General features: G+C 42.9%; 1 protein-coding gene across 1 annotated transcript; it reads left to right on the top strand.

Annotated features, from left to right (window-relative positions):
- The first annotated feature begins 1,805 nt into the window (after positions 1 to 1,805).
- abcb4 (ATP-binding cassette, sub-family B (MDR/TAP), member 4) lies at positions 1,806 to 21,393 on the top strand. Its single transcript, XM_056444351.1, has 28 exons — positions 1,806 to 1,860; positions 1,968 to 2,079; positions 2,245 to 2,314; positions 2,990 to 3,146; positions 3,236 to 3,284; positions 3,411 to 3,602; positions 3,951 to 4,122; positions 4,288 to 4,412; positions 4,957 to 5,128; positions 5,221 to 5,334; positions 8,776 to 8,886; positions 8,980 to 9,105; positions 9,728 to 9,931; positions 10,022 to 10,192; positions 10,972 to 11,133; positions 11,256 to 11,441; positions 12,162 to 12,308; positions 12,424 to 12,528; positions 12,734 to 12,811; positions 13,074 to 13,157; positions 13,286 to 13,489; positions 13,587 to 13,687; positions 13,786 to 13,926; positions 14,011 to 14,167; positions 14,263 to 14,460; positions 17,418 to 17,624; positions 18,176 to 18,322; positions 19,632 to 21,393. Exons 2-28 carry the CDS (start codon positions 2,015 to 2,017, stop codon positions 19,827 to 19,829), a joined length of 3,843 nt encoding a protein of 1,280 aa, XP_056300326.1. The 5' UTR covers positions 1,806 to 1,860; positions 1,968 to 2,014; the 3' UTR covers positions 19,830 to 21,393.
- Positions 21,394 to 21,464: the final 71 nt, after the last annotated feature.

Below are 21,464 nucleotides of genomic sequence, written 5' to 3'. Positions count from 1 at the left end.
ATGACGCAAGACATTACACATACTCACACACTCACAGCTCGTATCACGGTGCTAGCTCAAATGCTATTGGTGTTCACAGACACCCCCACCATAGAGCACTAAAGTAACAAATACAAACATCATCTCTGTAACAATGGACAGACAACAAATGATATAAAACATGGATCACAACGGAACGTATCCCGACAGGACGGTTATTAAAGCGACGCGCATTAGTAACTCCGCAATCGTCTCACAACGCGCAGCGCATGGTGACCAAATCAGTCAACATCATACCTCTTGACATCACCATCGGCACATTTAACGACATACAATGCACTTATAAACTTCTATGTGCTCATATTATTGAACATCTTTTGGTAGGTTAACATAGAAACACATTTATAACATATTTACTACACATTTACTTACACAAGATAAATCACCAACGCCACCAGTCAGTCACGTGACGCACTCGTTCGGTCCTACTGACTTTCCCCAAAATAGAGCGCCCTCTCGTGGCTTTACTGTGTACCACCTCTTTCCCACTGGGTTACATATGAATAGTTCGTAATAGGCATGGACCACGATCCAGACCTCCACAATCTATGACAGAAGGAGGTAGCGAGGAAGAGGGGCGGGGCACATCAGCAGGGCCATGACAGGAGGCATCAGACACAGCCAGGTCCAATGGACCCTATGAGACGTGGAGTCACAAAGACTCCGGGGAGGAAGCAGAGTTAGTAATGTGCGATGGAGAGATGTAAATTCATCCATAAGTAGAGAGAGAAGAGAAGAGAGGTGCTCAGTGTATCCTAAAAAGTATTATGTTTCTCTGCCCTTCTCTTTGCCTCCAGCTGTCAGCCCTCAGCCTCGAGGCTCTATCTGCCCTGCTGGCTCTGTAAATGTCTTCTGAATCAGAAGTGTGGTCATTTCCACCTAATGGACATAATATTGAAAACCCCTTTTATTATTTATTATCAGACTATATATTATTTATAATTCATCCAGTTAAATTAGAAAACTGACAATACTGTATAGTGTTGAGATATTATTCAATTGAACTTTCTTCATGTCATTTGATAGTCAGTCGTTGAGTACATATAGCCATTAATACAGCTGATGGCTACATAAACTATAAATGGGACTAAATCATATCGCAATTAGTCGGTCGTCCCGGTCGTCCCGGTCGCTCCAGGTCATTTCTGTGTGGAGTTTGCATGTTCTCCTCGTGTCTGCGTGGGTTTACTCCGGATACTCCGGTTTCCCCCACCATCATAAAGACATGCACCGCAGCCTCACCCTGGTCATATGGATGTGAATGAATGTTGGTGGTGGTCGGAGGGGCCGTAGGCGCTGATTGGCAGCCATGCTTCTGCCAGTCTGCCCCAGGGCAGCTGTGGCTACTGATGTAGCTTACCACCACCGGGATGACTGTGTGTGTGTATGACTACTGGACTCTGGACTCTGTAAGCGACTTCGGGTATTTAGAGAAGCGCTATATAAAATTGAAGGTTATTAAAATTGAAGGTTATAATGTGATAGCCCTATCATAATTATAGAACACAACCACCTTAAACGCGTTTCCTCTCATCACGTAAACCGTCCTTATGACTCTATATACAATATGACAGGAAACAGCCAGCTGTGGGAATCAATTCCTACATGTCCATAAGGTGAACGAAGGAGCTAATGAGCTCCAACTTATTCAAAGCTCCACCTTCAACCCTTGGAGCTGTGTGGCTGAGACTCTGAATATCCGCCTGCGGCATAACGGTGTTCAGGAGGCAGTCGGGAGGGGAGAGAAGGCGAGAGGCGGAGAGGCGCTCGTGTGCAGTCGACTGTCATCCAGCCTGTGGGAGGAGTGGCTCTGGGAGAACGGTAAGGGTTACCTTTACGCGTGAGACTACTCCTGCAGTGATATGATACCGTTTATATAGATTTAAATCATTTTGGTTATTTAACGTTGTTGTTTTATTTCATCTCAGAGGGGATCTTATAAGTAGGTTAGATTGAGACGTGACAACAACCGGACATGGACGTGAAAGACGAAAAGGACAAGTTGGCTTTCGCCAAAGACGAACAGAAAGAATATATAAGGTATGCTTTAAATTACCTCTTTCTCTACTACGACTAAAACATCAAGAGCGATGTGTTTTTTTTAAAACCGCGTCAACCCATATGGGCTCACACCTGAACAGGTGTCTCGGTTAATCTCTGGAGTAAAAACAAATATTCATTCATCATTCTTTTTATATTTTACAGTGAAAGCAAGGACAAGAAAAAGGAGAAAGAAAAAAAGCCAGCGGTTTCCATGGTTGGCCCCATTGATGTGGTAAGGTCATCTCCTTCTGTCAGAGCCACCTTTAATGCACAAGTTATTCTTTTGAGGTTGCTTTATTGACTCTTTTAACAGTTTTATTCTTTCTCCTCTATTTAATCAGAAATATACACATCTCTTCTCCTGGTCAAGATGAGCAGTACAATAAAAAGTTTTCTTTCCAAGTTGGCTACACACAGGAAATATAACATTACCCAAATTACACCAACCCATCTCCGTTTGGGTGATAGGAGCCATGGGGAGAATGTTCTTTCATCTCTGAGTAATATGTTAATTACTAATATGTACTGTGGAAATTTTCCAGGGAATTTACTGTTTAAATATGTAATTGAATGTCTTTGAAATCAGCCTGAGGTCAGAGAGGACAGAATAAAAGTAATGCTATTAGGCCGTATGTGGTATGATGATAGAAGCGTGTGTGCGTCAAGGTTTGTGTGAGTTTGTGAAGTAAGAGGAGGAGGAGCTGGAGAGGACGGGAGTGCGGCACATCCTCCTTTTGTTTGGTTTGACTTGTCCCCTGCTGTTAGAATATAATACCAGTTTTCCCCCTTTCTGATTGCGTAATTAACTTTTGTTTACACCCCGAAAATGTATCACGAGCAGCAGATACTAACATCTATGTTTCTGTTTTTCGTCTTTCCTAAACGACACTCCTCTGCATGAGTGAAGTTTAGGTTTGCAAAAGGCTTGGACATTGTCTTGATCCTGGCAGGGCTTTTCTGTGCCATCGTCAACGGAGTAACTCTTCCTCTCATGTGCATCGTGTTTGGGGACATGACAGACATTCTTGTAAAGACCGCCCCTCCGCAACAATTCAACAGCACCAGTGAGTTTCCGGTTACATCCATGGGAAGGTATGATGATGATGAGACTAATTCCCATTGAACAATGTTGTTTCCTCCCTTGTGTCTGTAGACGTCACCTTCGTACCAAGAAACAGCACCTTAGAGGCAGACATGACACAGTAAGACTTTAAAGATCAGCATAAACACAGCACATGCTTGTTGTGGGGTGAAAATACGTAAAATTATCTTCAAGTCTAAGAAGAAGTTTTAAAGTCCATGTGTCACAGTACTTCTTTCATTCCCAGATATGCCATTTACTTCTCCATACTGGGCTTTGTCGTGCTGGTGGTTGCCTACGGGCAGGTGGCCTTCTGGACCCTGTCGGCCGGGCGGCAGACAAAACGCATCCGCAAACTATTCTTCCACTGCATCATGCAGCAGGACATCGGCTGGTTCGATGTCACTGAAACAGGAGAGCTCAACACACGTCTCACAGAGTAGGTAACAAACAAGTTACACACTCTGTTTCATATGGAGCCAAATTATTGTAGAGCAGTAATTCACTTTTTACAACATTAATATTAATTTCTTAAATATTGGATTCAACATTTGTTCAATATGCTGTCATGGAAGACAAAGTAGAGTCAAAGTGAAAATAAGAAAACACCTTTTGGGATGTGATTCCTATAAAACAACAACAATTAAATAACAATCAAACAAAGAATGATTCTCAAAATTGAAACATTGAAGTCTTCACAGTTTTCACATGACAACCGCAAAATGTTTTTATATTTCATTCCTAATACATACGTGTGTTGAACATGTGGATATATTTGCATGCACAGTGATGTCTATAAGATCCAAGAGGGTATCGGTGACAAGGCTGGGAAGCTTATTCAGGCCTTAAGCACCTTCATCTCAGCCTTCATCATCGGCTTCAGCAAAGGCTGGAAACTCACTCTGGTCATCCTGGCCGTGAGCCCTGTACTCATCCTTTCGGCTGGAATGTTCTCAAAGGTAAACTTCTCTCCGTCATCTTTGTGTTGCTCTTTTAAAGTTCACTTTCTCTCTGTGTTCATTCCATCTTTCCGCCTTTCTCTTGCTATCCATATGTCCAGCATGAGGACATAGTCCCCTGCAGGTTTTGTTGATAACATTATGTCTGTCCCCTTGTCTGAATAGTTGCTCGCGAATTTCACTTCCAAAGAGCAGGCTGCGTATGCCAAAGCTGGAGCTGTGGCATCAGAGGTAATCTCTGCTATCAGGACAGTGTTTGCCTTCAATGGTCAGGAGAAAGAAATCAAGAGGTATCTACAAGTATACGTTTATATATATATATATATATATATATATATATATATATATATATATATAATATAATACAAATGTATTTGCATTGCACATTTTATACAACAAGACAGAACTCCATGTGATCCACAAACAATATCAAATCCACATAAAACAGGTGTTTTATACAATAGTAAACAAATAGTAAAATACTAAATATATTGTTTGTGGGGTATAGAATAGTATCAATTTAAATATCATTCTGTAATATCCGAATCCAAACTGTTGCCCTTATATTTTAATGCTGAACTAATCTAATGGAAAGTTCTATTTTATTCTATTCAAGCGAAACATCAACGCAGGGCAAATAAATCTAGGTTTATAAAGTCCAAGAAATATCCTCCACAAACTCTAACAGGATCAAACGCATCCAAAACCCCATAGAATTAGATCAGTGCTTTTGACTGATGCTGCTGGGATGTCATTGCAATCTAATTTATATTTAAATGTGCTTTCTGTTGAACTAGCACTCGTGCTTGTGTCTATTCGTGTCTTGCACCACAGATATATTAAGAACTTAGAGGATGCAAAGGCCGTGGGAATAAAGAAGGCGACATATGCCAATTTTGCCTTTGGCTTCAACTTCCTGATGATCTACCTGGCCTATGCTCTGGCCTTCTGGTACGGAAGTACACTCATCCTCAAGCACGAATACACGATTGGAACAGTGATCACTGTAAGTATACATATTACAACACAACGTCTTTAAATCAGAGTCAGACTGAAGAAGAAGGTTGCTGTAGATAACACTGGTTTGTGTGTCTTCAGGTGTTCTTCGTGGTGCTTATCGGAGCGTTCACTCTGGGTCAGGCCTCTCCTAACATCGAGACCTTTGCCGGTGCCCGAGGAGCTGCATATAAAGTCTACAGCATTATTGATCATGTAAGCCAGGGGTGGCCAACCTTCTTCCCCAAAGCACACATGTTAAAACTAAATGTATTTTCAGCTCTTGTTGCACACACACACCTCTGATCAGCCAGATTTGTTGTAAATGTCACACACCAACATGATAATGACAGAAATGGACTCCTACAGTACTAAGACAACAGGTCTGTCATGTTCAACAATGAACATTGTGTACACTGTCTCACACACACACACATTATCTCAGTTCAACCAAGTCCACAAACAAAAATAGAATAATTTACAATAGCGTTTTTCTTTTACTATGCATGTTGCTTCGTGGGACTTCTGGCATTTCTTGCCTTGAACAATCCTCTTCAAATCTGGCTTAATTCCTTTGTTGCCACTCAATGCAATTCTTTCACATGGGTGTCAGAACAGGTGTCCGAAAATCGAACGGTGCACTTGTAATCAAACGTGCACCAGTAAACCACTTTAGCCGAAGAAAGTGTTCGACATTTGGATGCGGTTCTCCTGCAACGCTGCTCTTACACCGTGTCCGCTGAATTGAGGGCGGCTGGCGAAAGCGTCACCGTAAACTACTTTAGCCATAGTGCGGGACATCCAGCTGCCCATAATGCGGTTCATGGCGTAAGAGCAGTGTTTGATTTTCGGACACTTTCATTCGCGTAACCCACCGTAGAACGGCCGCTCGACATTCGGATGTGGTCTTTCCGCGTTTGGCCCACGAGTTTGAGACCCGTGCCCTACTGGGAAACTTTGCGTTTTTTTCATCTCACGCATGCGCGTTTGACGAAAAATACCGTATTGAACTCAAGCATAGCGAACACGCACATACAAAAAACACAAAAAAAACTGTTGGCCACCCCTGATGTAAGCCATGCAACCTTCTTCCCCAAAGCACACATGTTAAAACTAAATGTATTTTCAGCTCTTGTTGCTGCTAGACAGTTGTCAGTTTATATTACTCAACATGCACTGTTGTAATCTGGGATCTGCTTTCATGCAGCCGACAGGTTGGAGTCAGATATATTGGATTTAGCTCTAATTGGAGCGTCTTTCAATCAGATCATCTGGTTGATATATTGCAGCACTGGCTCACCTCCCATGAGATTCTGAGATTCACCACGTTATTCAATACGTGTAACAAAATCACTCACGTACAGCAGCTTCATTGTCATGGCATGATTATGGTTATAATATTTCATTTGTTATTATTATTTTTTCTCTTCAAACGCACCAAGCGCATTTACACAACATGTCATCATTCACCCATTCACACGCATTCATACACTGATAGCAGGGGTTAGCATGCACGGTTCCACCTGCCCACTAGGGCTATCTAATCTAGGGCTGCAACTAACGATTATTTTGATAATCGATAATCAGTTGATTGATTATATATGATTAATGGATAAAAAATAACAAAAAAAACTGTAATTTTCAACCCTTTATTCAAAACAGTGTCCGTACGGTCATGGAAAACCTGGAAAAGTCATGGAATTTTTAAATGGCTATTAGCAGGCCTAGAAAAGTAATTGAAAAAAATAAAATCCCAAAATATTTGGAAAAGTAATGCAAATTTGTTTTATTCAAATTTTAATTTACACGGTATATATACGGTATGCTTTGGAATTCTCATTGTTAGTTTAAATACTACATCTTCTCACTTTGTCACGTATAGACAGAGTTTTCACTAAATGTTTAATCATGGAAATTTGGTTTAAAGTCATGGAAAGGTCCTGGAGATCCACTGGTCACCATGGTGATGAACCTGTTCACTGGTCACCATGGTGATGAACCGTCACAAACAGACTGACAGCTTTCCTCTCCTGAGCAGTGGTCCCCATGTGGCCCCCTGAACAATATCAGAGACGCGTTCCGATTTATTATTTTTTTCACCTGGCCCGCTGCCGTTGAGATTACAGTGAGACGCGGAAAAAATGTGAAGTGGTGCTCTTCGCAATAGAACATCTTTGATGGACGTGTCGCGTCTCGGCCAATCAGCGTTCAGATGTCCACAGCGTTTGGGAAGTTAGGTTAGCTTGAATGTTAGTCCGCTACATCTGCTCACTGCTGCTGTCACGCTGCACGGTGTAGCGATACTAACAAAGTACCCGTACGTTAAAAACGATGTGATTTAGCATATTTTTAGTATCGATACTTCATTAAAAGAGCGATCAGAGCGCACGCTGCTCCGCTCCGTTAAATGTCGTCTGCACGCGCAGCGCAGCGCTCAAAGAGTGGCGTCGTGGTTTATCTCCGTTGCCTTTCTCCATGGAAAAATATTTTCCGCTATCCGCCACGGAATAAATAACCACGTTTTCTACGTTATACTCTTGTGGAAATGCCACACACGTCGTGACATGTAGCGCCCTGGTGTCTGGGGTCATGACGTCACCCGGAGGCGCACTTAGCTCCGTGAATGTCTCCGACGACGTGAATGACTTCCGCATCCAGCGCCACGTGAGCAGCACCAGCCAATTAGATTCATCAACAGAGGAGCAGCTCAGCGCTGATTGGCTCTCACAACGCAGCGTTCCGTCTCTCCCTCCGCTCTGGTTTCTCCTGCGCCGCTCTGCGCTCAACTCAACTTTGTTTATACTCCGTGACTTATTGAGCGCCGTAATAATCGCGCGACACAACGAATCGATAACGAAATTCGTTGCCAACTATTTTAATAATCGATTTTTATCGATTTTATCGATTCGTTGTTGCAGCCCTAATCTAATCATTCACCCATTCATAGCCTTGGTGTTCGAGCTAAGAGTTTAGCACAACAACTCGTATATTGGGAGGAGAACGAGGAAGAAATTAAGTAAAAACTTTGCAGATTGTCAGCAACTCTGAATGCAGGATGGCTCATCCAACATTTAAAACTGTAACAGGAGCTAAATACGCTCTAACTTCTGTTTCACTGTGACTTTAAGTCAACCACACCTAGAGTTGTTTTCAAGAGTCTTGTTGCAAGCTCATCTAGAATGTGGTTTGAATGGTGACCTATAGCTAGTGTGGAGTTATCAATACATGACGAAAAACAAGTTATTATAGTGTGTCTTTAATTGCAAAAAAGCAGTTTGTGATGTCTAATCTAGAAAGGTTCTTTCTAGTTTCTAGTGTATACTGTCTAGTCTAAAATAACAGAAGTGTGAGGCCTCAAACGGGGACATTAAACAGTCTCATTATTTGACAAAACACAGAGCTCAACCTTTGAGGAATCAAAGCAGTGTGCAGTGAAAATACAAAGAGCTGTGGGGAAAAAAACAATCTTTCTAAAAATGCTCACCAAAACATGGGAGCTAACAGCCTTCCTCCCATTGTCTGTTTGAGGTGGTGATAAGAATCATGTTCTCTATCCAACTGAGACCAAACTACAGATAAAACATATTTGTAGTTTGGCCTCAGAGAACCGGAGAGCTGAGTTTTTAGAATTAAAACTTGTAAGACTTGTCTCAACAGAAACCGAATATTGACAGCTTTTCAGAGGCCGGCTTCAAGCCTGATACCATAGAAGGAAACATAGAGTTCAAGAACATCCACTTCAGCTACCCCTCGAGGCCGGAGGTCCAAGTATGTTCCCCTTCGACCGTTCGCTGAACTCTAAAGCATACATTGTATTACTTTAACCGGCATCTCATAACTGACCTTGTTATCATTTTGTAGGTTCTGCAGAACTTGTCTCTGAGCGTCACCAGTGGGCAGAACATTGCCTTGGTCGGTAGCAGCGGCTGTGGTAAAAGCACCACGATCCAGCTGCTGCAGAGGTTCTACGATCCCCAAGAAGGATCTGTGAGTGGTATTGATAAACAACTTCATTCAAAGGATTTATTCAGCAATTGCCACCATATCCACTCTGTTATAATTGAGGACTTGAGAGAGTTGTCTACTAATTCAGCATTGCACCCCTATAACATGTTGTCATGCAATAGAGCAGGTGTCACATGAAGATATAGATCAAAGTAGTTTAGCCCATTTACTGCCTGTCCTGTATTCACTGTGTCACTGCTGGCTGCTCCTCACGTGTTTTCCAGCTTTTACAGCAGCCTTGATTTACTTTAAGTTGACATTGATATAAAGACAATCAATTACAATGAGAGCCTTAAAACCTGCTGAAAATGCAGTGAAACTTTGAATATCACGTCCGTATTTGTAAATACAGTTTCTGGTCGTGATGTACTCCGGGAAACTCCTGAAACTCCAGGAAGTGGCTATGCCCGGCTTTATATGTATCGCACAGACTTGAGAGGCGTATTAAAGCTTCTCATCTAACTCTCTCAAAGAAAAACATTTGAGGATATATTCGGAAAAAATGAACTATTCTTTTAACAACAGCAGAGGACATGCTGTTTTCAAATACTCTTGGCTGTGATTATATTTAAAGTCCTGTATATGTTTGACTCCTGTACTTTAGGTGACTATTGACGGTCACGACATCCGTTCCCTTAACGTCCGCTACCTGAGGGATATGATTGGCGTGGTGAGCCAGGAGCCCATCCTCTTTGCCACCAGCATCGCTGAGAACATCAGATACGGCCGGCCCGACGTGACGCAGTCCGATATCGCGCAAGCTGCCAAGGAGTCCAATGCTTACAACTTCATTATGGCCCTTCCTGATGTAGGATTGTATTTATGACTCCCCATCTTCTGTGTGTATCAAGAACTCTGCCCACCACCTGTTAACATTGAGAATCTTATCATTGAGCAGAAGTTTGAGACGATGGTCGGAGACCGAGGGACTCAAATGAGCGGAGGACAGAAGCAGAGGATTGCGATTGCTCGAGCTCTAGTCCGCAACCCCAGAATCCTCCTGTTGGACGAAGCCACATCTGCTCTTGATGCTGAGAGTGAGACCATGGTGCAAGCTGCACTCGACAAGGTAGAAATAAACCCAAACACATGCTCTGCCTCATGCACAGAAGCTTTAGCTTACTTTGCACTTTTACAGAAATTCAAATTAGACTTAATCGAGTCGTCGTGGTTTTCAATCATTTGCAAAACTAATTGCATTCCCATCAGCCTCAGCTGTACTTGTGTTTACCCTCGCAGTAATAGGTTGATCAACTTGGCATCATTACTTCTGTATTGTGAGCATGTGAACATGCTGACGTCGCTGACGAGATCCTCAGACGTCCGTAGACCAATCACTAAATGAGGAAATGTGTCAACTGCTAACTTATCTATCTTCATGAAATGTATGTACAATTTTAGCTCCTTCTTGTGTTCATATAAATCTTAAATATTTAAGAGACTGATGTGTCCTTCATGTTCCTGCAAATTCAGAATAACAGCACAATAAAATATGATGTCTGCTTCTCTCAGTTTAGTGACACGCCTCACACAACACAACACTCACACTTGTTATCGTATTGTTACAATGAGAGAGGGGGACGGAGCCAAGACAAGGCCAGGATGAAGTGATATGAACCGGTGACAGAATCTGTGTGTCATACTTGGCTCGGGAGGGAGAGTTGTTTTAGTCTTCAACCTGTGTGTTCAGAGAGGACTCCCGGTGTGATTGCAATCGCAGCGAGCTTGTATTTTACAAGTTGTTGGTTGTATTCTTTTCCAAAGGCTCTACCAGGCATCCAATTTTGACGCACGCTTTCACTCGTAAATATAAGCTGGAAAAAAACTCTGACACATCTTCTTGTGCAGGTCCGACAGGGCCGTACCTCCATAATCATTGCCCACCGCCTCTCAACCATCCGGAACGTGGACGTCATCGCTGGCTTTCAGCAAGGGAAGGTTGCAGAGCTGGGGACTCACAGTCAACTAATGACAGAACAGGGAATCTACCATACGCTGGTCACCATGCAGGTAGACACACGAAACACATGTCACAGCGGTTGGTCTTGAACTCAAGGGGAACTTTGTAACTTCAGAATGGTCTTGATGTTGTTTATTTCTGGGGTACCCACACATCTCTCTCTCTGCCGCAGACCTTTCAAAAGGTTGAGGAGTCGGAGGAGGGGAAAGGACGGGGGGATTCTGTGGACGCGAACAGCCCGTTGACCAAGATCCGTTCTCAGTCTGTGCACAGCAGGAAGTTAAGAAACACCTCTTTTGCTTCCTCAGAGGGAGAGAAAGAGGAGAAACAGAAGTTGAAGGAATACGGGACAGAAGAGGTGAGCTGGGGTTTGAGCTACATTGTCAACATGGTCTATGCAGGGCAAACTGTTATATCTACTCTCATCGTCCAACGGGGGCAGGAAGCATTTGGTCTTCTTATATGCTGCCAATTTATTATGATTTGTGAAAACACCTGCCAAATGTCTGTTCTGAAGGCATATGGAGGGGTATGGAGGGGTACGAAGGGTCTCTGGTTACACACTGAACTTGTTTTAAAATGAACGTTTACCACGAAACACAGAAGCCAAGGTTATCTCACATTCGCTGTTTCTATTCAGGGTTGAAGTGTTGAACTGGGCGGTGGTCCCAAGGTGTGTTCCTTTTCCAAACCCTAATTTTGTTGTGACTCTTGATAAAATTGTATCCAATTTCATCTCAAATAAGAAACCGAGAATTAGGAAATATTATAGACAGTGGCCACAATATATAAAGGAAATGAGACTCAATTCCAGGATTACTATTTAGCTTCTCCTTCTTAGTCCAGTGTTGTAGCGTTGACCCAGTTTGGAAACAGGGGGGGCAGATCTCATCCTGAGCAGATCCTAAAATGTCGGTCCTGCCCCTGCCTCTGAACTATATAGACAATAACCTGGTTGCAAAGATATTTTTAATGCATCTGCACTAAATTCATTTAACCACAGTCTAACTTTGTTAATATCTCCCTGAGGAGAAAACAGTCGGAGTTGTGGCTCAGCTCTTTCTCTCTCTTTCTGTAGAAGGAGGATTGTCCCCTCCTGTCGTTCCCTCAATTGATGAACCTCAACCGCAACGAGTGGCCGTACATTTTGGTCGGGACCATCTGTGCCATCTTCAACGGAGCTATGCAACCATTGTTTGCTGTCATCTTCTCCAAGATCATCACTGTATGTTACTCCGTGTATCTGTGGAGCACAACAGTTATTTTAAAGCTTCTTGATGCAACATTCGTCAGATGTTGTAGAAAGCTAGAGATTATATGTTTGTTTTATCTCCTCTCAGGTATTTGCTGAACACAATCAAGAGGTGATCAGGGAAAAATCTCTTTTCTTTTCTCTGATGTTCATTGTTATTGGAGTTATAACATTCGTCGCCTTGTTTCTACAGGTGAGGCCAACATATCTTCATTTCCTGGTGGTGATGTTGATATTTTTGGAAATACACTGTGATGAGAATAATCTACTATTTAGATACATAACTGTGTTCTGGCTGTTGCTGTGTGCTTACTGGACAGACATGAGTGTGGTATCAATCTGTGCATGTAATTCCCAGTAAGAAAGCTAATTGGCAAATTTCCCAAAATGTGTAACAGGGCTACTGTTTTGGTAAATCTGGGGAGACGCTGACCCTTAAACTGAGACGCGACGCCTTTAAGGCCATGATGAGACAGGTAAGTGTAACCTTGCCTCTCTTCTCTCCTCTGATAGCTCTCTGTCGGGCTGAGTTTCAACAGAATATATATATCTAACTTTATTGCTGCCCAGTGGTGTGGAGCCAGCACGGGGTTAGATTCCCGGGTTCTTTCTGGGACTGGGTTTGGCCACCTGTCCAGGGTGTCCCCTGCCTTCGCCCAAAGCCAGCTGGGTTAACAGATAACGGATGGATTTATTTTCATGGAAAATGGAAAATGTCGTTCCCCGTTTTCCTTGTAGGACCTCAGCTGGTTTGACAACCCCCAAAACAGTGTTGGAGCGCTCACTACGAGACTGGCCACAGACGCAGCCCAAGTGCAAGGGGTAAGTCACAACACACACACACACAAACACACACACAAAATTAACAAATCTATTTGCCAAAGACTACAACATTGAATCATCTGAGTGTTGTCGTAACTTTCTTTGTTCCCATCGTTCACGCCGCTCAGGCCACAGGAATCCGTCTGGCCACGCTGGCCCAGAACGTCGCCAACATGGGCACCTCTGTGATCATCTCCTTCGTGTACGGCTGGCAGCTGACTCTGCTCGTCCTGGCTGTGGTGCCCTTCATGGCAGCAGCTGGAACCATGGAGATGCGGGCGCTTACCGGATACGCCGCTCAGGACAAGAAGGAGCTGGAGAAGTCCGGAAAGGTAGGGAATCAGTATGAGATGAGCCAAAGTAACACGCTCATTGTTTTTTGTTTGTGATCAACAATAGATATAATGTTGGTATGGTGTGTGTTCACAGATTGCTACAGAGGCCATTGAAAATATCCGTACTGTTGTCTCTCTAAACATACAACCCAAGTTTGAGTCTTTGTATGAGGAACACCTTGAAGTGCCATACAAGTACGAGACATTACACCACAGATCCGTCTTCATGAATACATTGTATTCATTTTAATAGTGACCTCTCTGATGCCACCTTTCTCTCACTTTCTGAACAGGAACTCTCAGAAAAACGCCCATGTGCATGGGTTATGCTTCTCCATCACCCAGGCCATGATCTACTTTGCTTACGCAGGCTGTTTCCGCTTTGGAGCTTATCTCATTGTGAGAGGAATGATGAATGCTGAGGGAGTATTCCTGTGAGTGAACACATAGCATGACTTTTTCTCTTGATCAGGTGATTTGAAAGGTATAACTAATAAGCGCTTGACTTTCCCTCCCAGTGTCATTTCTGCTATACTGTACGGTGCCATGGCGCTCGGAGAGGCCAACTCCTTCGCTCCAAACTATGCGAAGGCCAAAATCTCAGCTTCCCACCTCATGATGCTGCTGAACAAAGAGCCCGCCATCGACAATCTCTCACAGGAGGGGGAGTCTCCAGTATGTCACACGGCACCAAGCACAAGGTTTATGGAGCCGCTTTCTACACACAAGCTAATATTTCACGCCTCTGTGTCATCTCTCGAAACCACCAGGACAAATTTGAGGGCAACGTGCACTTTGACGGTGTCTTTTTTAACTACCCGGCACGCCCTGATGTGCCCGTCCTCAGAGGGCTGAATCTCAAGGTGAGCAAGGGAGAGACTTTGGCCTTGGTGGGGAGCAGCGGCTGTGGAAAGAGCACCACCATCCAGCTGCTGGAGAGGTTCTACGATCCCAGAGAGGGCAGAGTGGTGAGAAGATAAAACACACACACGCTCTGTGGCTGAATAACACTCTCACCTATTGCCAGCTGGCTAATGGTTAGCCGGCGATCGCGTTTATGGCTGCTTGATGGCACTGTACTGAGGAGACACGGACCTTGAGATTTTATGAGTTATGTGGAGCATGTGTGTTTATGTATTTACTGCATAACCCATTTCAGTTTATCTTGATGGGATTCTTGGTTTTGCCGACTGTCTTCTGAGAGAGAGAACTCTATTTATTGCTATTATATAAAATTATTAATTATAATTATTTTCAATTCAATTCAATTCAGTTCATTTGTATAGCCCAATTTCACAAATTACAAATTTGTCTCGGAGTGCTTTACAATCTGTACACATAGACATCCCTGCCCCAAAACCTCACATCGGATCAGGAAAAACTCCCAAGTAACCCTTCAGGGGGGAAAAATGGAAGAAACCTTCAGGAGAGCAACAGAGGAGGATCCCTCTCCAGGATGGACAGGTGCAATAGATGTAATGTGTACAGAAGGACAGATTTAGAGTTAAAATACATTCAATGAATATGACAGTGTATGAATAGTTCATAGTAGGCATATTCCACGATGGAGACCTCCACGATCCATCAGGCAGATGAAGGTAGAGAGGAGGAGTGGGCGGAGTCTCAACAGTGGGCGGAGTCTCAACAGGGCAGTGGCGTGGTCGGTAGCAGGAATTCCACGACCCAGACCTCGATGATCCATCAGCAGATAGGATCTATGCCGTCTCATAGGGTCCGATGACCCCATGAGACGTGAAGTCAAAAGGACTCCGGGGAGAAAGCAGAGTTAGTAATGTGTGATGGAGAGATGAAAATGCATCCCTAAGGAGAGAGAAAAAGAGGAGAAAGGTGCTCAGTGCATCCTAAACGTCCCCCGGCAGCTATAAGCCTATAGCAGCATATCAAGGGGCTGGACCAGGTGAACCTGATTCAGCCCTAACTATAAGCTCTGTCAAAGAGGAAAGTCTTAAGTCTACTCTTAAACGAGGTGACTGTGTCTGCCTCCCGGACTGAAATTGGAAGCTGGTTCCATAAAAGAGGAGCTTGATAACTAAAGGCTCTGGCTCCCATTCTACTTTTTAAGACTCTAGGAACTACAAGTAGTCCCGCATTTAGTGAGCGCAGCTCTCTAGTGGGGCAATATGGTACTACAAGCTCCTTAAGCTATGATGGTGCATCACCAATCAAGGCTTTGTACGTTAAGAGAAGAATTTTAAAAGTGATTCTTGATTTTACGGGGAGCCAGTGCAGAGCAGCTCGTGCAGGAGTGATGTGATCTCTTTTCTTAGTTTTAGTGAGAACACGAGCTGCAGCATTCTGGATCAACTGGAGGGACCTAAGAGACTTATTAGAGCAGCCTGATAATAAGGAGTTGCAGTAATCCAGTCTCGAAGTAACGAACGCGTGAACCAATTTGTCTGCATCTGTTTGAAACAAGATGTGCCTGATTTTTGAAATATTACGTAGATGAAAGAATGCAGTCCTTGAGATTTGCTTTACGTGGGAGTTAAAGGACAAGTCCCGATCAAAGATAACGCCGAGATTCTTTACAGTGGTGTTGGATGCCAGGGCAATGCCGTCTACAGAATCCACATCACCAGATAATTGATCTCTGAGGTGCTCAGGGCCGATTAAAATTACTTCGGTTTTGTCTGAGTTTAACATCAAGAAGTTGCAGGTCATCCATGTTTTTATGTCTTTAAGACATGCTTGAATTTTACCGAGTTGGTTGCTCTCCTCTGGTTTTATCGATAGATATAATTGAGTATCATCTGCATAACAATGAAAGTTAATGGAGTGTTTCCTGATAATATTGCCCAAAGGAAGCATGTATAAGGTAAATAAAATTGGTCCAAGCACAGAACCTTGTGGAACTCCGTGACTAACGTTGGTGGTTATCGAGGCGTCATCGTTTACAAATACAAACTGAGATCGATCTGATGAATAGGATTTAAACCAACTTAGTGCCGTGCCTGAAATGCCAATCGACTGCTCCAGTCTCTGTAACAGGATGTCATGGTCAATGGTGTCGAATGCAGCACTAAGGTCTAACAAGACCAGGACAGAGAGGAGTCCTTTATCTGCTGCCATTAAGAGGTCATTTGTAATTTTCACCAGTGCTGTCTCGGTGCTGTGGTGTTTTCTAAATCCTGACTGAAACTCCTCAAATAAACTATTATGATGTAGAAAGTCACACAACTGATTTGCGACCACTTTCTCAAGGATCTTGGAGAGGAAGGGGAGGTTAGAGATCGGTCTGTAGTTAGCCAACACCTCTGGATCCAGAGTGGGCTTCTTCAGGAGAGGTTTAATGACAGCCACTTTGAAGGAGTGTGGTACGTGGCCTGTTAGCAGAGACACATTGATAATATCTAATAGAGAGCTTCCAATTAAAGGCAAAACGTCTTTAAGCAGCCTCGTCGGGATGGGGTCCAAGAGACAGGTAGACGTGTTCGAAGTAGAAACCGTTGACGATAATTGGTCACGGTTGATGGGAGAAAAGCCCTCCAAATATACACCAGGGCATACAGCGGTTTCCAAGGCCATTCCACTTGAGGACAGATTGGCACTGGTTAAGGGCAAGAGATTATTAATCTTGTCCCTAATAGTTAAAATCTTTTCATTAAAGAAGTTCATAAAGTCATTACCACTAAGGTCTATAGGAATACTCGGCTCCACAGAGCTGTGACTCTGTCTTCAAGTGATGTTTAAAGTTGATTAAACTAACACACGTCATTGTTATCCAGCTCCCCCACTGCACATTACCTGCTCAGAACTCATCGTCACACAGACACATTCAGCTGTTGGAGTATTTAGGAGCCAAATAGTGAGATATTATGCTCAGAAAAACAATTATTGGATGTTTTAGACATCAAATCCAACTTGTGCTTCCGACAATAATTTTTGCGAACATTTTCTTTTTCAGCTGCTCGACAATATGAATGTGAAAAAGCTGAACATCCAGTGGTTGAGATCTCAAATAGGCATCGTATCCCAGGAGCCTGTGCTGTTCGACTGCACCTTGAGTGAAAACATCGCCTATGGAGACAACAGCCGCATCGCATCCATTGCGGAGATTCAGGAAGCTGCTAAAGCAGCCAACATTCACACCTTCATTGATAGCCTGCCAAAGGTAACTGCTCTGATGTTTCAGCAACGCTCGGATCTCAGTGATGACACCGACAGAAATAAAATTAATCCACGTGTGACATTTTTATGGAGAAGTTATAATCTTTCCAACATCTCACAAATGTTGTCTACTGGGACACTTGGGATATGATGCCTGTCAGTGTGGTGATGAGGAAACAATAGAAAAAACTGCAACTCATTAAAAAAACATTCTCACCTTTAATGGTAACGAGTTGGGGCTTTATTTGCTCAGGTTTAGAAATATCAATCTTTCAATATCTAATTTCTTCCTCCACCTCCATACAACCATGATTGATCACAGCGTTAAAAATCCAACGGAGACTTCGCTATTCAGAATAGGTGTCCCTGTTGCTTTATTTATAAGGAAATTGGTACTTTTATAATCAATTAATTCACATAAATTGCAATAAGGTGCAACCAGACCATTTTGTATTCACAATATAAAGTGAGGTGTGGAATACAGCGTGAGCTTTTGTCTTTATTTAGGAGTATATTAATAGCGCCTCCTCTTTCTCTCTCTGTTTGAATGAGCAGAAGTACGACACTCAGGCAGGTGATAAAGGAACTCAGCTGTCCGGTGGCCAGAAGCAGCGCATAGCCATCGCCCGAGCCATACTCCGCAACCCCAAAGTGCTGCTCCTGGACGAGGCCACATCTGCACTCGACACTGAGAGTGAGAAGGTGAGTGTTGGGGGAGGGGGCTAAAAAAAAGTCAGCAGGTGCCAAATAAATCATTCCCACTATTGACACTCACACTGGGACCAATAAACAAGAATACGACAAGACACAAATAAAGTTATTTTACTGAAATTAAAAATCTCATAATAATGTTATCAAGAGATTAGAAACGTATATACAGGACTGTCTCAGAAAATTAGAATATTGTGATGAAGTTCTTTATTTTCTGTAATGCAATTTAAAAAACAAAAATGTCATGCATTCTGGATTCATTACAAATCAACTGAAATATTGCAAGCCTTTTATTCTTTTAATATTGCTGATTATGGCTTACAGCTTAAGAAAACTCAAATATCCTATCTCTAAATATTAGAATATCATGAAAAAGTATACTAGTAGGGTATTAAACAAATCACTTGAATTGTCTAATTAACTCGAAACACCTGCAAGGGTTTCCTGAGCCTTGACAAACACTCAGCTGTTATAAATCTTTTTTTTTACTTGGTCTGAGGAAATATTAAAATTTTATGAGATAGGATTTTAGAGTTTTCTTAAGCTGTAAGCCATAATCAGCAATATTAAAAAAAATAAAAGGCTTGCAATATTTCAGTTGATTTGTAATGAATCCAGAATGCATGACATTTTTGTTTTTTTAATTGCATTACAGAAAATAAAGAACTTTATCACAATATTCTAATTTTCTGAGACAGTCCTGTACGTTCACAGTGTATAGGCACAAAGTGTACTCAGTGCTCACTGGACATTTTGTGAACATTTTGTAAAAAATTAATTCATACATCCTCCCTCGTCCGAAGAGTCCATGTCAGTGGGGGTCCTGGGCCTTGTTGATGAGGCAGGAAGTTAATGATGACCCAGAGGGGTCGGCCAACATCTTTCCTGGCCGCCCGCCTAAGGGTCCTGGAGGCCGACATGTCCTGGAGCTGGAGGGACGGACGATTGTTGCCAATCACCTTCTCCAAAGAGCAAGTGATGCACTACAGCGTGCCCTATAGTTATATAGTTTGGAGTCAACTGTAGCTCATCATGGGGATGAGTAGTCGTCCCGTAACCACAAGGTAGCCGGTTCTATCCCCGCTCTCCCTATAGTTGCATGTCAAAGTGTCCTTGAGCAAGACACTGAACCCCCAGTTGCTCCCCTTGCGCTTCACTGCAGCCCACTGCTCCTTAATAACTAAGGATGGGTCAGATGCAGAGAAGAATTTCCCTACGGGGATCAATAAAAGTGTACATTTCTTTCTTTCTTTTCTTAAATGTACATGTGAGGTCAGTGTCGTCATTTTGTTTTTTCCAGGTGGTGCAGGAGGCGCTGGACGAGGCCAGTAAGGGCAGGACGTGTATCATTGTGGCTCACCGTCTGTCCACCATCCAAAATGCAGACCGCATCGCTGTTTTCAGCGGAGGAGTGGTGATCGAACTGGGGACACATCAACAGCTGCTGGCCCAAAAGGGAGTCTACCACATGCTGGTCAACAAACAGATGGGCCACTAGAGGAAATAAGACACAGAGAGCAATACTACACCTATTGTTTTCCATTTCTTTGTTTCCAGAGGTATTTATGTTTCCCTGCCCAGCATCAGGGGCCTAACTTTCTTTAGAAAGTTAATCTATTAGCCATAGGATAATCTGTCTGACAGCTGTGCCTCTTTGAGTCACATAATTTGGTTATGATCAGATCAGACAAGTCACCTTTCAGTCCAAATGAGAAGTCAAACTTCTGGTATAATGTTCATTAGTTGTCGTTTTATGGACCTTTTTCACAAAAGATACTTTGACATGTGACAACAGGAAAAGCACAATAGTTAAGTTCTACAGCATATGTATGTGGACACATTTTAGACCGTTAATGTCCGCAGTTTAACCCACAAAACCACATTTGCAAGAATTACTAACCTTTTTGTAGAATGTTTCTATGTGCAACTATGAAAGTTTTATATTCGGTTACTGAAACATCAGTCATTTTAACATCATGTTACTCATTTAATGAAAACAAACAGGTGGAAATCTTTCAACTTTTTTTGTCATCATCACATACATTTCGTGTTTTTGCAACAGAGAAATGTCTTTATTTGTTATTTCCTCTGGGTGTTTAAAAGGAAGTACATTCTGATTCACATTTTAAAATGTCCAAAGTTTTAAATGCAGTGGAAATAAGGAAGGAAAAAAAATATCACAGTTTTTAAGGTTATTTTCTAGTTACAGCAGTCATTCTTATATAAGGTAATGTAAACATTCAGCCATCTTCACTTGACGGAGAACATAAACAAGACAGCTGCACCGTGTGCAGGTCCTATAAGGTCTAGTGACCAAGTTTTAGGCAGTGATCAGCAAGACAACCATTTCTCTGATGAGACAAGTCCTGAAGTAATACGAAACAATGTGCAGCACCGTAATAGAAAAGGCAACGTGAGTTAGATATTGTAACTACATATTGTAATAGTCCAGGCACAGCCCTCCGAGCTGTGGGCCCATCTGGCTCCACTAGAGCAGCTGAGGAAATGCCGGTTTAAATTGAGGCAGAAATATGGTCACACGGCTGTGCAGACATAACGGAGCTGTGCAAGGGGTAAAGAAAATCATCACGACTGAGGAAATTAACCCAATAACTCTTGAGAGGGTGAAGCCTTTACAATATACTTCAAAGAAAAGGAAAGTGGAAGCTTGCAAATTATGGTAGTAACGTTACTTTCAGCATGATATTAGCCAGTGAGCCGACTGGATCGTCAAAGATCCCCTACACGTGTCACCCTGTCATTCAAATGGTAATTGGACTTTTCTAGTCTTCCTACCACTCAAAGCGCTTTCAAACTCCATGACATCGTTCACCCATTCACACCCATTCAGACACTGATCGGAGGGGCTACGGTCCCACCTGCCACATTCATACGCCGTAGGCACAGCTACGGGAGTGTCTCGCCGGAGGACACATCGACATGGGTTAGCGGGGCCGAGCATCGGACCGCCGATCCTCTGATTGAAGGACGACCCTGCTCACCACTGAGCCACGATTAACGTAGAGTCCCAGAGGAACGTAGAGAAGACTAACTGTAGGATAAGAATAATTTTTTTAATCCCCTAAGGGAAATTAGTTTTCTCTTCTGCATTTATAGTTATTTTAGTTAGAGC

This window comes from Pseudoliparis swirei, chromosome 22, assembly GCF_029220125.1.
Source record: "Pseudoliparis swirei isolate HS2019 ecotype Mariana Trench chromosome 22, NWPU_hadal_v1, whole genome shotgun sequence".
Taxonomy (NCBI): Eukaryota; Metazoa; Chordata; class Actinopteri; order Perciformes; family Liparidae; genus Pseudoliparis; species Pseudoliparis swirei.
Note: the sequence above shows the minus strand (reverse complement) of the source record. Positions and strands in the feature narration are given on the sequence as shown.

Bases quoted from the DNA above. Each gene is read 5' to 3' on its own strand.
- abcb4 (XM_056444351.1), top strand. From the start codon at position 2,015: ATGGACGTGAAAGACGAAAAGGACAAGTTGGCTTTCGCCAAAGACGAA. The intron at 3,285-3,410 runs GTAAGACTTTAA...TTTCATTCCCAG, and splicing joins TTAGAGGCAGACATGACACA to ATATGCCATTTACTTCTCCA. The intron at 10,193-10,971 runs GTAGAAATAAAC...CTTCTTGTGCAG, and splicing joins TGCAAGCTGCACTCGACAAG to GTCCGACAGGGCCGTACCTC.